Genomic DNA, 16,367 nt, shown 5'->3' with positions numbered 1-16,367 from the left:
AAGTGGGGAATGGGAAGAAAAACCAGCGTGGTCCAAACAGAACTGGCTGGTATCTCAATCGCCACAAAAGAAATAACCAAGAAAAAAATTTCTGGCAAAAACACAACAATCTGCACTGATAGCAGACAAGCACTATTAGCCTTGAACAGACAGCGTGTTACCTCAGGACTAGTACTAGAGTGCCACCAAGATTTAGCCAAAGCCTCAGTAAATAATAACATTATCCTGAGGTGGGTTAAAGGGCACGACAGGAGTAAAGGTAATCGCATTGCCGACTCTTTAGCGAAGGAAGCGGCTGGACTAAGAATTTTAGGACCCAGTGGCACCCACGGCCTGATGACTTCGACAATTGCGGAACTAGTCAAACGTCACACCCATGCTCAATCCTTAAAGAGATGGGATGAAATCAAAGGATGTAATCTTGCCAGGATCACCTTGGGCGACCCTGGGAAGCTGGCGCCGAAGAAATATCTGGCGATGACCAGGAAAAATCTACGTCTTCCAGTAGGATTTCTGACTGGCCACTGCTAAGGAAAACCTACATAATATGGGGCTAATGGACACACCTCTATGCAGAATGTGTGAACAGGAAGATGAGACTATCAGGCATGTCCTGTACGAGTGCCCGGAGTTATCGCCAATAAGAGAGTGTGTGTTCGGCGAGTCTTGGCCTACACCTGCCGATATAAAGGACATGTCTCCCAGCGACCTGTCCACCTTCCTGGAAAGGACAGGATGGACGATGACCTAGGAGGACAACTCCTCGGGAGGATGTACAATGGGTCACATGTGGCCTATGTGCGTGGGCTTACACTCACCCTTCTTACTCTACAGATACAGAGATATATTTTGTAGATTGTGGAAGGTGAAAAAACCCAAAAAGTTCGATAAAAAAAACTCTGACTTACTACACAAATAAATGACATTCGGTTGATTTTGACAATGTTTGCCTACTTCAGAATGTTCATCTACACTGACAATAACAGAATGGTTCTAATAGAATAGTTGAAAGAAAAATCCAATACAATCACGACTCAAGCCGAAAGAAACTTAAACCTACTACTGCACCGAGAACGCACAACTCATTTCAGTCAGCCTTCCAAAATAATTGATCTCTGTTTATCTCGCTTAGTAGGCGAAATCCGAGCACTCCATTACATCATAACAAAGGAAGAACATCCTGATTAAAATCACGTCTTGATTGTCATTCGTTTCGGGAGAGCATACATGGAATGTTCTAAAATTAGGGGCCGTCTGTGGTCATTGGAATGTACAAATGAATATTTTCATTCAACGAATGCATATAATTACTCAGGGGCGGCTTCAGCCCATGTAACGCCCGTATGCAAACAATGACCTGGCACCATACAACCACTTTTTGATGATGAAAAATGACGTTTTTTCTTGACAGTTGCTTTGGTTGAATGAAAATAACAATTTCATTATAATTTTTACTATTGAAAACAACCCGAGACGCACTTACTGTGAAAAATGTTTTTTTATTAATTTCCCTTCGATATCCTAAGTAATCGCATCTTTCAAAGACTAACCCACATATTTTTTCCAATTGAAACAACAATTTCTTTTTCTTAAATTTTCTTAAAAAACGTTTCATCTTATCATGTGCTTTTATTGAATGAAAATTACGATTTTATTATAATTTTTGCTATTGAAAACAACCGAAAACACACTTTCTGTATAGTTAAAAATGTTTTTTATTGATTTCTCGGCGAAATCCTAAATAATCACTAACCCACGATATTTTTCCAATAAAAACGTGCGGTCAAAATGGAATCTACTCGACTGAACTTGTCAAAAAATTTTCATTGAAAATGAACCTTTTTTCTTGCAAGGTAGTTTTGAAACTGGTAAAGGGAATTAGAGATTTTTTGATACTCTAGCCTATACACGAGTAAAACGTATTTTTAGAAAAGAAGGGGTTACAAATAAAATTAGAAAACTTTGTAGTTATAATTTTAAAACAGATTATCACATAATACTCGTATAATTGAGTATACATATTACAAAAAAAGTAACTTCTCGTGCTTTTGAAATAGTAAAATGAAAGCTGTGACAAATTCTCTGAATTCAACTTTTGTTTCATGTTCAATACTTATTAATAAATTTGATAATCGACTTTCCGTCAGTGTTGATCTAAAGAAGTTTTTAATTAAATGGTAAATGTTCAAGAAGTACCGAAAACTTATGTGAATTTCTGGAACTTCATCTGGCTTTTCCTAATATGACTAATAACCAGTCCGTGCAAAGCTTATTGTTAAATCATCTAAAAATGGAATTTTCAACAGGTGATGATCGACTGTATTGTCAAACATGCGCTAAACTAATTGACTGTTATAAGGAAACAACTATAGCTGAGGCACCAGTCAATCTAGTAATAACACTGATGATTTTCAAACAAGACTCAACCTCTAACGGTAGCAAGAAACTCTTTGGAAGGTTCGAAATAGATGAACATTTCAACCTAGCAGACCACTATTATATAATTCATGCAGTCATTGTTCACTGTGGTTCGGCGTTGAATTTGGTCATTATTACGCCTTGGTCAAAGACGAAACGGACTGGTTTAATTTGACGATAGCCGTGTCACGAAGTGTTCTGGCGATGCATTGAATTTATTAGAGCCTCTGGAGAAACCCTACATTTTGTTTTATAAGAGAGAGGACATTGTTAGATCAAGATCTTCAAATGATGTGGCGCTGCAGGTTTTTCTGGGTTTTCCTGCAGCTGAAAAAGCAAATGCGCTACTGGAATCAATGAAGTCGCCCCGGAGCGCTAATTAATTTTTACTGTTGTTTTTATTTTATTTTTATCATTGTTTGAGACTTAAATTATTCTCAGTTTTGAAAATGATCTTTCACTGTGTGTTACTGTAAGAGAAAAGTAGATCAACAACTAGAAAGAAAAATGGAAATCAAAAGGAAGTAGGCGAAACAAAACTGAAAAGTATGAAAGAATAGAAAAGAACTTGACAAAATTAATAGTTGGCTGAAATTGCTAGACCAAGAAATGATAAAAAAATAAAAGAAGGAGAAGGCGGGTTGGTGAAATAACACAGACACACAAGTAGAGATCAAGAAAAATAGGAGATATGAAGAGTCTGTTGAATGAACGATATCAGCCTTCAGATGCGAATAATATGAAAAGCAGAAGTGCAAAGTAAAATATACCAGGTTTGAGGTGGAACTTGAGCAGTCTAGTATTTAGCGTCAGAGTAGAATTTGCATTCTATTAAAAAAAATCGTTCGTTCCTTAGTACGACTCTGTACAAACAGCCTTGTCTCGGAGATCACGTGCACTATACATGATGACGTTTTGGAGCACTCCGTTGCTTGATTGGACAGAGTATAATTTTAAAACTCTTGATATCCTACTAAATTTTGCGATGAAAAATATGGGCTTGTGATACATCATTAAAAGATCTTTAAAATGTCTATTGAAAATATGTTTTGTGTTCAAATTTAAAACTCACGAAATTCTCAAAAGCGTATTGGGAACCTGATAAGTAGAATAATTACGTGTATACTGGAAAAAATTTTATTTGGTAGTTTATTCGCTTGATATACTCATAAGTTTCTAAAGTGTATAGAATTTTTTGAAATCTATTGCTTTCTTCCTTTATTTAGAAGATTCCCACATTTATTTGTATGAAGATGAAGAAATAGAATGACACCCTTCTTTCCCAAAAATTAATTGTCTCCTAAAAAGATACTCCTTTTAGTTTAAACAAGATTCCTATGGCTGGGATTCAATCAAATAAGTGAATGAATGTCATTACGATGTCATCGATGACAAGAGTAGATTTAACTCATTCGTGACATAAAGACGTTATTTTATGAATGAACTGGGTGCTTCATTTCATAATGTTATCCAGACTGGTGCTTAATGGCTTAATGTTTTATTCCGAAACATCGAATATCCGCCAGTGAGGATGACAGCATTCTATATGAGTGAAATTTTACCTCTTTCATTTATTATATTGTGTAGGAATCCTGTGAATGATATCTGATTCAGTTTGGAATACAAACTGAATAGAAAAAAGTGTTGTTGTATAATTTAGTGTTCTTATGAAAGTAGTTGTTTCTAAAGCATTTTTTCTTTCGTCTAATTCAATGTTTATATGGAAGTAGCTATTTCGAGAGGTTTTTTCTTCTAGTTTGTATTTGAAAGTTGCATCTTTGTGAAGAATTAATTATCTGAAATTGATTGCTTCCTTCCTTTCTTTCGAAGATTCCCACATTTTTTATATAAAGATAGAGATGTAGAAAGCCGAAACCTTTCTTTTCCAAACATGAGTTTCTTCTAAAAATATACCTCTTTCAATTTCATATATGTTAAGTTATCCATAACTGTAGTGACCTCATCAAATTTCCTAGTTTTGTTTTATCTATTAGTACTTGAAATTTAATTTTCCTGGAACTCTGAATAATTTATGGCACTGTAAATAATGGTTTAACGATAACAAAAAATATTTGTCTATACACGTTCTTCCGATATTATAAAATTTACTACTCTGACTACTCCCTCCTATCATGGTGTAAAAAAATATAAATAATGAAGAATGCTATTCAATAATTTAATAAATTGAATGTACTTCAGATCTATAAAAACGGATAAAATAAAAGAAAACTACCTCAGTGTGATTTTTTTAAATTCCCCAATCAATGACAAATAAATCAATCAAGTCGGCATATCTTGCTTGTGACGTCACATCTGCGTATAACCGATCGCTGAATAATTCATTGAATATATTCGAAGAAAAGAAATGAATACTTTTTAATTACGTTACGGAACTCTGAAATAAAAAAGCGTCTGGATTCATACATCCCTCAAGTAGTCGAGTATCGCCACACATCAATTACGTTCGAGAAGGGTTTCATTTCTATATATAGATAGTGGGCTCATTAGGGATTAAATTAATTACTGGTTTATGTAAAGACGACTGCTTCATCGAATACAAATAATGCTGTATTTTCAGCACTTTCGGTTTCACCAAAAGTCGGTACCAATTTCCTTAATTCAAATATATCACCCTGTATATCAAGAGGAAGATTAATCTTCCTCTTGAAGATGATCACTTGGTGATCGAAACACGTGTCGAGGCGTTAAAAATAACGCTTTGGTGTTGGGAAAAAACTCTAGTAATATTCATTTACGTACATATTTGTAAATGTCACTGTTACTCCCTATTCTGTTATTGGGTTCATCCTGTAGAAAAGTGTATGAAATGAATAAATAAATAAATAAATAATTTCTTTCAAACCTTCGGGACTTCCTTTTCAATTGAAGCCTTTCGAACTGTACTTTTTAATTATTCCAAAATACAATATAGAAGAACCCAGGACAGGATAATATCTGGTCTCTTATACAGGGTGTAACTGAATAAGTGTAAAACATTCAAGGAGGTGATTCCTCATCGAAAAAAAGATAGGATTTTTCATATAAAGAAACTTCATTGGAGCATCCCTTGTTAAGATGCAGCCACTTAAAGGGGGTACATAGAATTTGTATAACAATTTTTTCACAAGCACTTAAAAAGTTACAATATTGAAATTAACCTGACGTTTTGTACTACCAAAAAGACACTTAGACAGTAATTTATTTGGATTATCCCACGGTTGTAAGGGATGGAAAACGCAACCCCTAAAATTTATCTCCAATGTAACTTTTAGTCTTATTATTTGTTTATCATTTGAAAATTTATTTCCGATAGCCTGTTTCATTCTAAAGAAAAAATGTCTTTTGGATTTTTTTGCCCAAAATAAACCAGTTCGCAGCAAAAACTTATTTTACGAACAACTACAGAGATAAATCGTCATAAATGCGAACTGGATTTATTGTTATTTTGTAGTTATTACCTGCATTAAACGATTAAAGGGTAATAAACAAAACTAATTTATTAATAACAAAACCCACATGTAGAAATCATAGTTAATGTTGAATATGTCTAACTTCAGACATTACGCATGCGTCTAGACGTCGGCGCATTGAGCCACGTATTCGCTCAAATATTCCTGGAGTTTCTCTGATTACCCTGCACCCATCGATGATGCAGTTTCTCAAGTATTCTACATCGCGAACAGGAGTACGATAAACCAAATGCTGTAAATGGCCCCAAATAGAGAAATCGAGAAGATTGAGATCCGGGGATCGAGCGGGCGAGTTCTGTGGTCCTCTTTGACCTATCCAATGATTTGCATATGTTTCAGTTAAATGCTGATGTGTTACTTGACTGAAAAGGGCGGGAGCCCCATCATGCATAAAAAACATATCCCTTCTGACGCCCAAAGGAACTTCCTCCAGCAGTACTGGATGCACTTCTCTTAAAAATTGAAGGTATGCCTCACCATTTAATCGAGGAGGTAGAAAATGAGGCCAAATTAAATCATCCCCCATAACTCCGAGCCACACGTTAAGAGAAAAATGTTCTTGATGGTTATTTTCGACAATAGCGTGAGGGTTTTCATCGGCCCATATGTGGTAATTATGAAAATCAATCTTGTCCCGAGAAAAACTACATTTGTCTGTGAATTCTATCGTCTTCAGAAAGTCACAATTTCTTCTAATCGTTTCTAGCATCCAATTGCAAAATTCAAGACGGTTCGAAAAGTCTCGCGGTAACAGTGCCTGTACTCGTTGCAGATGGTAAGGGTATAAGAGTTGTTCCTTTAAAATTCGAAATACCTTCATATGATCAACATTTAGCTGGAGAGCAATCTTTCTAGTACTGGTAGTACTAAGTACTGCTTCCTCAAGCTGTGCTGTTCGTACTTCTCGATGGCGACCACAATCCTGCGTTCTTTTGTCGAAAGAACCATATTCTCGTAATCGTTGATGAAATCGAGCAAATATTCTATGTGAAGGATGCTGCCGTTGAGGATACATTTCAGCATATCTTCTAGAAGCTTCTAACCCATTCCCCTGCGACAGACCGTAAACGTAATGCATATCAGCCATTTCCTCATTTGTGTATGCCATTTCAATACCAAGTGAATTTTTAAAGTAACAAATTAAGAACAGGACACCAACACACAATTATTAGTATTAATTTAATTTCGAAAATTCACAAACTGACAACGTCATACCAATTTAATTGTCACTATCGCTAATAGCTACCTACTAGATAGATTAGTTTCGTATTTTCGCATTCATGACGATGTATCTCTGTAGTTGTTTCTGAAATAATTTTTTGCTGCGAACTGGTTTATTCTGGGCAAAAAACCCGAGACATTTTTTGTTTAGAATGAAACAGGCTATCGGAAATTAATTTTTAAATGGTAAACAAATAAGACAAAAAGTTACATTGGAAATAAATTTTAGAGGTTGCGTTTTCCACCCCTTACAACCATGCGGTAAACCAAATAAATTTCTCGCTAAGTGTCTTTTTGGTAGTACAAAACGTCAGGTTAATTTCAATATTGTAACTTTTTTAGTGCTTGTGAAAAAAATTGTTATACAAATTTTATGTACCCCCTTTAGGGGCTGTATCTTAACAAGGGATGCTCCAATGAAATTTCTTTATATGAAAGATCCATCTTTTTTTCGATGAGGAATCCCCTCCTTAAATGTTTCACACTTATTTAGTTACACCCTGTATAATCATGCACAAAATAAGTGCACTACTATGAAATATAACCAAAAAAAAGTTTTTATTTACAAACTGATAAAATGATAAGATGAAATTATCAGGATATTACCTATGATACCAAAGTTTGTCATAGTGAACGGATATAGGTACTAACTATGAATCTTGGGAAGTATCAACTTATCTAGATACTTACAGTATCATCACAGTAACACACAAAAGTAGGCGAAGTACAAATAATCTGCATCAAGACAGAAAATGTTGATGGAACAACAAAAACACAAAGGAAACACTTCACGGTTGGAAAAATGAATGTAGACTGACGATCGATGTCTCGTTTGTGGCGGCGTGAAATATAAACAATACTATCATCAGAGGAAGCACTTATGAAGAACAACTGATTTTGCGACTGACAGACCGTAATATTAGAAGTATGACTAATGAAATGGACTGATAAGGGGTATTACGTGTGTGGTGTTTACGTATGGATTTTTATGCAAAGTTTTCACATACTTTGGAAACATTACACCGATTAACTAATCATGCACTTACATCTAAGGATCAAAGTAATATTAATTTAAGGAAGTGATACCTTAAACTAATCCAAGTTGAACTATTTAATATTGAAATTGTTGAACTTGAGAAAAGCTCAGGTTATTACTTAAATTTTATGTACAGTGCATTTCTTTAATGTCCCCTTCCTTTTATTTTTTGAACGGATCAACTCAAAACATTGAAATTTGGGATAATGAAATTAATGCATGAATACTTTATTTTTGAGTGAAATTGACAGATGAAACTTTCAAGATCGCGACTGGACGCCATCTGGGAAAGAAATTAAATGGAAGGGGGGGGGGGGGTCTTGTGGTCACAACTTTTTGAAGCTCCTGACAAATACTTCACAACCCTAAAATATAATGTCAATATCTTTAACTGCTACCCCAAATTATCCCAAATTTCAATTTTTTGAGTTGACCCGTTCATAAAATAAAAGGGGGGGACATTAAAGAAATGCACTGTATATCTATGCTTTATCAACACACAAAATTCCGTTTTATCTATTTTCTTCAAACTTACAAAAGTTGCTTCACTCAAAATAGTCTATCCCACAAATTAATAGTCAGACAGCTGTGAAATTTGTACACGTGTCTTTTGAAGGTTAGAGTTAACTTTAAATCATTTGGATTTAATGTTAGTAGCGCCATCTGTGTGTTAGCCTACGAACTTTTCAGACCGTCTAATGACAACGTAAACAATACATTCTGAAGGGTTCATTACTCAACCCCAATACCTATCTTGCAACATCAGCTACATTCCATCCCCCACCTCTATATTGAAGCATCCCCCGTCAAGGGTGTTCAAAGAGTTTTGATGATAACATAGGGGTGGTTCATTCCGTATCGATTTTCTGTGGAATGATATCCTTTCACAACGTTGAAGTTTTCCTCCATCGCCAGCATTTTCCTTGAGAAATAAGCTCCTGGAAATGTAATTTCTCAGCGATTTCAACTAATAAAAGGATTGCCGCCGGAAAATCCACATTTTATGCTTGACATAGAAACATGAGTAATTTTTCCGGGTTCCTGTCACAGTCTTGATCCCGATAACTGGAAATTGGGTATATATCGAAAACTTTGCCACGTACTGGCAGCCGAGATTAAATGCGGGTGTTTTTCGAGTTCCTGAAATGACTTGTGATTTAAGGTTGATAAGAAAAAGAGTGATGGATATAAAAATAAGCAAATTTATCGTTTATTCGGTTCAATGTTTATTCAAATAATAATAGTAGTTAGTTTCATCGATTCGAATGCGTAAATTATAACACAAAAATGGATGGGAATTTTAGTAAGCGATTATACATAAAGTGAAATATTTTGGACAAACGATAGAAAAAGTGGCTTCATTTCTGAATAAACAAGATATTAAAATTGCATATAGAACAGGTAATACACTGGGAAAGTTAGTCAAAAAAAATCTGTTTAAAATCTGTTTTTTTCGTTAAACAGCTGTTGCACCCCTACGAACGACAACCCTCAGAAGTCGAAACTTGTGCGAGCTAAGGATTAACGAGGTCTTACCTTTTAACGTGTGATTCCTAACAATGAAACAACCAAATTCGAGGAGTAGGGGGTATATAAATTAAATTGTGTGACTTATCCTAAGGTATATATTGGTTAAACCGGCAGAAAATTCAGGAATCGCATAAACGAACATCATATGAGCTATGTAAATAAGAAAACAAGTTCAACATATTCAAATCATCTTTCAGAAGAAAATCATATTTTTAACAGAGATTTCGAAATTTTGCACAAAGAAAAACTAATAAACTTAAAAATTCCAACCTATTACTGAATGACCAACTGGATTTGAATAGATAAACATTACTGAATTTGTTTTTTTAGAAACCAATGTTATCCTAGTCTTCATAATGTATACTCTAAATGATTATAATTGATTACGTACATGAGGTATACAGCGTGACTCACGGTCGATGGTAAGTTAGACGTTTCTGGAAAACGCAAAGCATGATTTTTCTGAAAATTTCACCTCTTACATTTCCTTACCTGTTCTATCGATCTAAAATATTTTCAGCATTGCGGCGTTGCCACTTCCATCAGAAAGTCCTAGCAACTTATTTTTTTTAAATGGAACACCCCGTATATTAACACATTTTTGGAATCTCTCTGGTATTTTAATACTTTTTTGTTAATAATGTCCTATACCTATCTCTATCTGTTCTCGAGATAAAAAATAAATTGTGCTAAATATGGACCAAAACATAGCCTTAATTGAAATTAAGTACATCAGTTCTCTCAATTCATGAAAAGTTGATACTTTGATGATAGTTTGGACAAACTCGAAATATTCAAATAACACCAAGAAATCGACTCCATATCATATAGGGCGTGCTAAAATTACTATTATTTCCATTGTGCATAAAAATAGTCAAAAGTTCATTTGTTGAAATGAAACCCCCTGTATATTACTCGGTAAATTGAAAGATGGTAAAAAATAATATTACTTATATTATGGTGAATTATAATATTACTTTTACACAGCGTGTTAGGAATCACACGTTAAAAGGTACGACCTCGTTAGTCCTTAGCTCGCACTAGTTTCGACTTCTGAGGGTTGTCGTTCGTATGGGTGCGACAGTTGGTTAACGGGAAACATTTTTTTTAACAGATGTACATAGGAGGTCATTCGATTTTTCATCACCTTTTCTGCAACTTTACACAAAGATGGTAAAAAACTTATGGAACGAAGGTCAGAAAAATATAAAGGTGTGTTACATTTGGGAAGGGGAATGGCCGGAGCGTGTTTCCAGGCTTGAGGAAATAGATAGAGTAGGTGGTCATCTATCAAGTGGGGCATACGAACTGAAATTTGATCTGTCCTTGTCGCATTGCTTTTGATGTCGTACATGTGCTTTCTTACCGTTCTTTCTGTAACGAGAGAGAAGGTAAATAACTTTTCGGTAGTTGGTAAATTTTCATATTCATCAAGTAATAATAACTGGTCTCCTGAAGGTTTAAGCTGAGGAATACCATTTAAATGGTTGATAATAAGGTTCTTATTTTTTGAGGTGGGGTGGTATTTCAGTAGGTCGACCACTTTGAGGCTAAAATCCCCGGGACGAAACATCGCAAACCAACGTCGAACAGTGCGTTCGTCAACATTATCATTGCCAAATATCTTGTTTCGGCAGCGCTTTGGTTAAACTTGAATTCGTACAGAGAAAAATGGCGGAAAATCGCCTAACGCGAAGAATACTTAATAAAATGAGTTTGGTAAAAATAACCAACATCAATGTAAAGAGTACGAAATTCTCCATCATAGTCTGGTTCACATGTTTTCGCGTTTTCGGACCTTTCCTTAAACTTTCTAGGCAAAAATACGAATCGAATGACACCTTGGTCGTAATTTTTGGACAGGGCTAAAAATTGTTACAAAAAAAGTACATGTGAACTAGACTAATGGTCATTTTTCTAAACAATATACGCCTGATTGATCCCAAAGTTTAAATAAAATAAATATAGTTTAAAAAGACTAAAAACTCGTTTTTATAGCATGCGAAACTGAAAAATGAAAAATTAATACAGTTTAAAAACTAAAAACACGCTTTTAAAGAACATCGAACTAAAAAGTTGAAAATATTTTTTTAAATAAGCTTAAAACAATAACGCTTTGGACGTGGACGCTTTGTGCCATATTTTTTGTATATCAAGCGCCAGTCGCTTTTTTCACAATAATACTAGAATTTTTCATTCGTTATTGTTTTAAGCTTATTAAAAAAATATTTTTAACTTTTTAGTTCCATGTTCTTTAAAAGTGTGTTTTTTACTTTTTTAAACTATATTTATTTTCTGATTCTCAACCTATGGCTATCAAAAAGAAGGGTAACAAGAAACATAACGAATCGAATTGAAATGTGAAATACAGCGCTGCTTTTCCAAAAATATGGCCTGAGAGGCGTGTATCTGCTTCAATTCAATAACATCAAAGCTCCAGTATCGCAATCTACCTACATTGATTTTTTTGATGTAGAAACGGAATTAGTCCTCAGCACGATTCTCCGCTGCGATTTTTCAATGCAACATAAACAAGCACTTAAAATGTTACATAATGAGTGTTTCCGAGCACTGGGAACCCATTCATACATAATTTTCAAGTTTTATTCACGGTCAGTAGAATCATCATACATGATTTCCTCTACAGAACAAGTGACACGTGACGATGAGTATACTCATTATACCGGGTGAACGTTCACGGTTGTTTTGTTTACGATTCTTGGAGACAGAATACAGCAAGATATAAAAATATATAATATTATTAATAATACTCTACAACATTTCCTATGCAAACTGAAAAGGCGGATTTCATCTTGGGCACCTGGAGTGCACAAAGATGGTCTTCCACTCAACCTTTGGACAAGCAGAACAAAAGATCGCAGACACAACTAATCAAAATTTAAATAAACTCCAGCGTGGAAACCGAGCTGGAAAAAACCGCTCGAAAATGGCGAAGTATGTCACCGGCCTAAGGAGGCTTGTTCATTATATCCAATAGATGCAAATTCACATGTCGCATCCATCATTGTTTGGGTTACTTCGTTTGTTGGATGGACAGAGTTGAATTTTTGATATGAATTACATTTTGCTGTATCCATTTACATGTTGCTTTATAGTAAGACTTAGCTAAAACCTGGGTATCAAGTCTTTTCAGCCCTTCAAATCTCCCGGAGAGGATGGTATATTTCCAGCTCTTCTTCAAAACGGACTGAAAATAATTTTACCTTTTCTCACAAAATTGTAGAGGGCTAGTCTGGCGTGGAACTATATACCACCCAGATGATTGGCAGCAAGGGTGGTATATATACCTGAAGTGGGCCGGAGAGACCCACACCCCAAATCGGTACGACCAATCAGCCTAACATCCTTCTTGCTGAAAGGACTTAAGAGGATACTGGACGGACATATCAGGAGGGTAGCATTATATGCATCCCCACTGAATAACCACCAGTATGCTTATCAAACCGACAAATCGAGAGATTCAGCATTAAATAACCTCGTTGAGAAAATATCCCAATCCCTTGACAACAATGAGATTGTGGTTGCTGTTTTTCTTGATATTGAAGGAGCATTTGACAATGTACTACCTTATTCTATAGGATTGCCTCTGGCTAGGAAGGGTATAGAATAGACCATAACTGGCTGGATCTATGCCATGCTAGTAACCAGAATTGCAACTACGACTCTTCAAGGCGAGGCTATCAGGTTCAAGGTCACCAGGGGCTTCCCTCGAAGTGGTGTACTATCTCCCCTTCTGTGGTCGCTCCTGGTGAATAGTCTGCTTGATGCCCTCGTCAGAAGAAAGTTTGACCTGCAAGCTTATGCAGATGACCTTGTCATCCTGGCAAGGTCCACGTCGGGAAGGGTAACTTGTAATATCCTCCGAAGCACGTTGGACGTTGTTCACAGTTGGTGCCTGAGGGAACAGATGTCTGTCAACCCCAGCAAAACTGTGTTAATCCCCTTCACCAAGAGAAGGAAATTGGACGATATAACGCCACTTTCCCTCAATGGTGTGGTCATTACATTTGGAACGGAGGTGAAATATCTTGGCATTGTCCTTGCCAGACTGTCTCTAGGTATATTTTGAAGGATTTGTGGTAAAACTTGGGGTTTAGGTCCCAAACAAATCCATTGGATTTATGTGATGATTGTCAGACCAATGATCACGTATAGTGCAATTGCTTTGTGGCCGAACGCTTTACAAAAAAGGGCCCAAGCGAAGTTCTCTGGCTTACAGAGATAGGCTTGTCTGGCTATCAGTGGTGTCATCAGTACCACACCGTCAGCGGCCTTGGAAATCCTTCTAGATCTACCACCTCTCCACATTTTTCTGCTAGATGGACTGCATGCAGACTTGTGCACATTGCCAATTGCACAAATCAATTCAATGCAGAGGGCAACAGACTGTTGGTTGACATTGGAAGTCACAGCATTCTGGAAGTGACCTCTGACTTTATGCCTCCAACTGTCAACTACGAACTGCCTTATAAAGTACTATTCCCGAGTAGAGAGGACTGGATCCTGCGGGAGAAGGAAACATTAAGAGCAGATAGTTGTTGGTTCACAGATGGATTAAAAACACCTTCCGGTTCTGGTGCAGGTGTTTTCAGTCGCAGACCCAGGACAGAGATATCTATCTGCCTAGGAACTTATGCAGAGAGATTGGATAAATCCAACCTCACTCACAAGTCAATAAAAATATTCTCGGACAGTCAAGCGGCGTTGGAAGCTCTTGGCTCCCACCGAGCAACGTCCAAATTGGTAGCAAACTGCCAAAAAAGACTCTGTTCTGTTCTGTTTCAAAATCTGTTTTTCCGTTAATCAGCTGCCGCCCAAGTTGAGAAACTTGTGCGAGCTAAGGACTAACGAGGTCTTACCTTTTAGATTGTCTCTGGTCTGGATTCCTGGCCATACTGGCCTGGAAAGCAATGAAGCTGAAGCTTGATTCCAAACAGTTGTTGGACTACAGTATGGATGAACTACGATGTCTAACAGGCCTTCTTACAGGGCACTGTCATTTGAATCATCACATGCAGAGACATGGACTGTCGGAAGACAGTCGGAAGACTGTCGCCTCTGTCTGAAAAATGATCAAACCCACTAACTTTGGACCTACCTAGCTAAAACCTATATTGGCAGTGCTTTTGAAAATAATCGAAAACTACTTTTATTCGAATCATGACTCTTTTTATTAAAACAACGATAAAACTAAAATAGAAACAACAGTAAAAATTAATTGGCGCTCCGGGGCGACTTCATTGATTTCAGTGGCGCATTTGCTTTTTCAGCTGCAGGAAAACCCGGAAAAACCTGCAGCACCACATCATCTGAAGATCTTGATCTAACAATGTCTTCTCTCTCATAAAACAAAATGTAGGGTGTCTCCAGAGGCTCCAATAAATTAAATGCATCGCCAGAACACTTCGTGACACGACTATCGTCAAACTTAAACCAGTCCGTTTCGTCTTTGACCAATGCGTAATAATGACCAAATTCAACGCCAGAACCACAGTGAACAATGACTGCATGAATATTATAATAGTGGTCTGCTAGGTTGAAGTGTTCATCTATTTCGAACCTTCCAAAGAGTTTCTTGCTTCCGTTAGAGGTTGAGTCTTGTTTGAAAATCATCAGTGTTATTATTAGATTGACTGGTGTCTCAGCTATACTTGTTTCCTTATAACAGTCAGTTAGTTTGGCGCATGTTTGACAATACAGTCGATCATCACCCGTTAAAAATTCCATTTTCAGATGATTTAACAATAAGCTTTGCACGGACTGGTTATTAGTCATATAAGGAAAAGCTAGATGAAGGTCCAGAAATTCACATGAGTTTTCGGTACTCCTTGAACATTTACCACAAAGTAAACAAGTGAGGATTTTTCCAGCAAAATATTTACAAACACAAGACGAGATGGGCTGTACGGAATCATTCAGTCCAGAGCGATCAGGAGTATTGATTTTTCTATTGTTTTGCTCACGAAGAGTATTCAAAAAGAACCCCCAAGAATTCGGAACAATCCTTTTGTTGTCCAAACGAGTATCTAGTGGACTTCAAAGGCTCCAGGAAATAGGTTGGAGGGAAAGATGATACCTTCTTACGAAACTGCAGCTGCATGAACAGGTGTTTGAGTTTGATGAATAAGTAGGAAACATTCCCGTTCTCGTTCATCATTAAAACTTCGTTCTTGAAATTCTTCGTCATGAACAACACTTGTAAAATGCTATTCATGTAGCAAGTGTTTCCCAAATTATCCAATCCAATTTTCTTCTCTAGATTTTCAGGACAACTATCTACTGATTCGTAAGGAAGAACATGTTTCACAGAATCTCCATAAGAACCATTTCTCAAGCTGCGATCGATCCTTCCAAGTGAAGAAGGGTTTCGTAGAGGGATCGATTCGGCTCTTGCTTCATGAAGGACTTCCACTGAAAGGGAACCAGTTCTACGAGGACTGCAACTCATATTTGGGGGGGCAAGAATGACCTGAGTCCACTGACCGCACTGAAAAAGAAGAAGGTGGAACAATCACTTGTGAATTAACCTTGATAGGAGACTGATGAATATACACATATCTCGGCTTGTTTCGAAGAGGTTTCAGTTCCGTACTGAAATCAGGGCAATGCATAATCTCATCAAAATTATGTGAAGGAGGATAGTTCCAAGGACTGAAGCAGTATTGCCACGT

General features: G+C 36.5%; 1 protein-coding gene across 8 annotated transcripts in view; it reads right to left on the bottom strand.

Annotated features, from left to right (window-relative positions):
* Positions 1–16,367, bottom strand: part of Rgl (Ral guanine nucleotide dissociation stimulator-like) — a 159,580-nt gene that overhangs the window by 44,516 nt on the left and 98,697 nt on the right. The window contains exon 1 of one of the 8 annotated variants that reach the window (XM_074174064.1): positions 7,800–7,962. The exons of 6 other annotated variants lie outside the window; for them this stretch is intronic. In XM_074174064.1, the coding sequence (XP_074030165.1) occupies positions 7,800–7,850 (51 nt within the window). In that variant the 5' untranslated portion in view covers positions 7,851–7,962. Of the gene's footprint in view, positions 1–7,799; positions 7,963–16,367 lie in introns of those variants that run through there. One more of the 8 variants, XM_074174065.1, reaches the window with a different exon arrangement.

This window comes from Leptinotarsa decemlineata, unplaced genomic scaffold, assembly GCF_025532065.1.
Source record: "Leptinotarsa decemlineata unplaced genomic scaffold, Ldec_3_MD MMD2_tig00000505_RagTag_RagTag, whole genome shotgun sequence".
Lineage (NCBI taxonomy): Eukaryota > Metazoa > Arthropoda > Insecta > Coleoptera > Chrysomelidae > Leptinotarsa > Leptinotarsa decemlineata.
The sequence above is the reverse complement of the archived record's forward strand: the minus strand, read 5'-3'. Positions and strand labels throughout refer to the sequence as shown.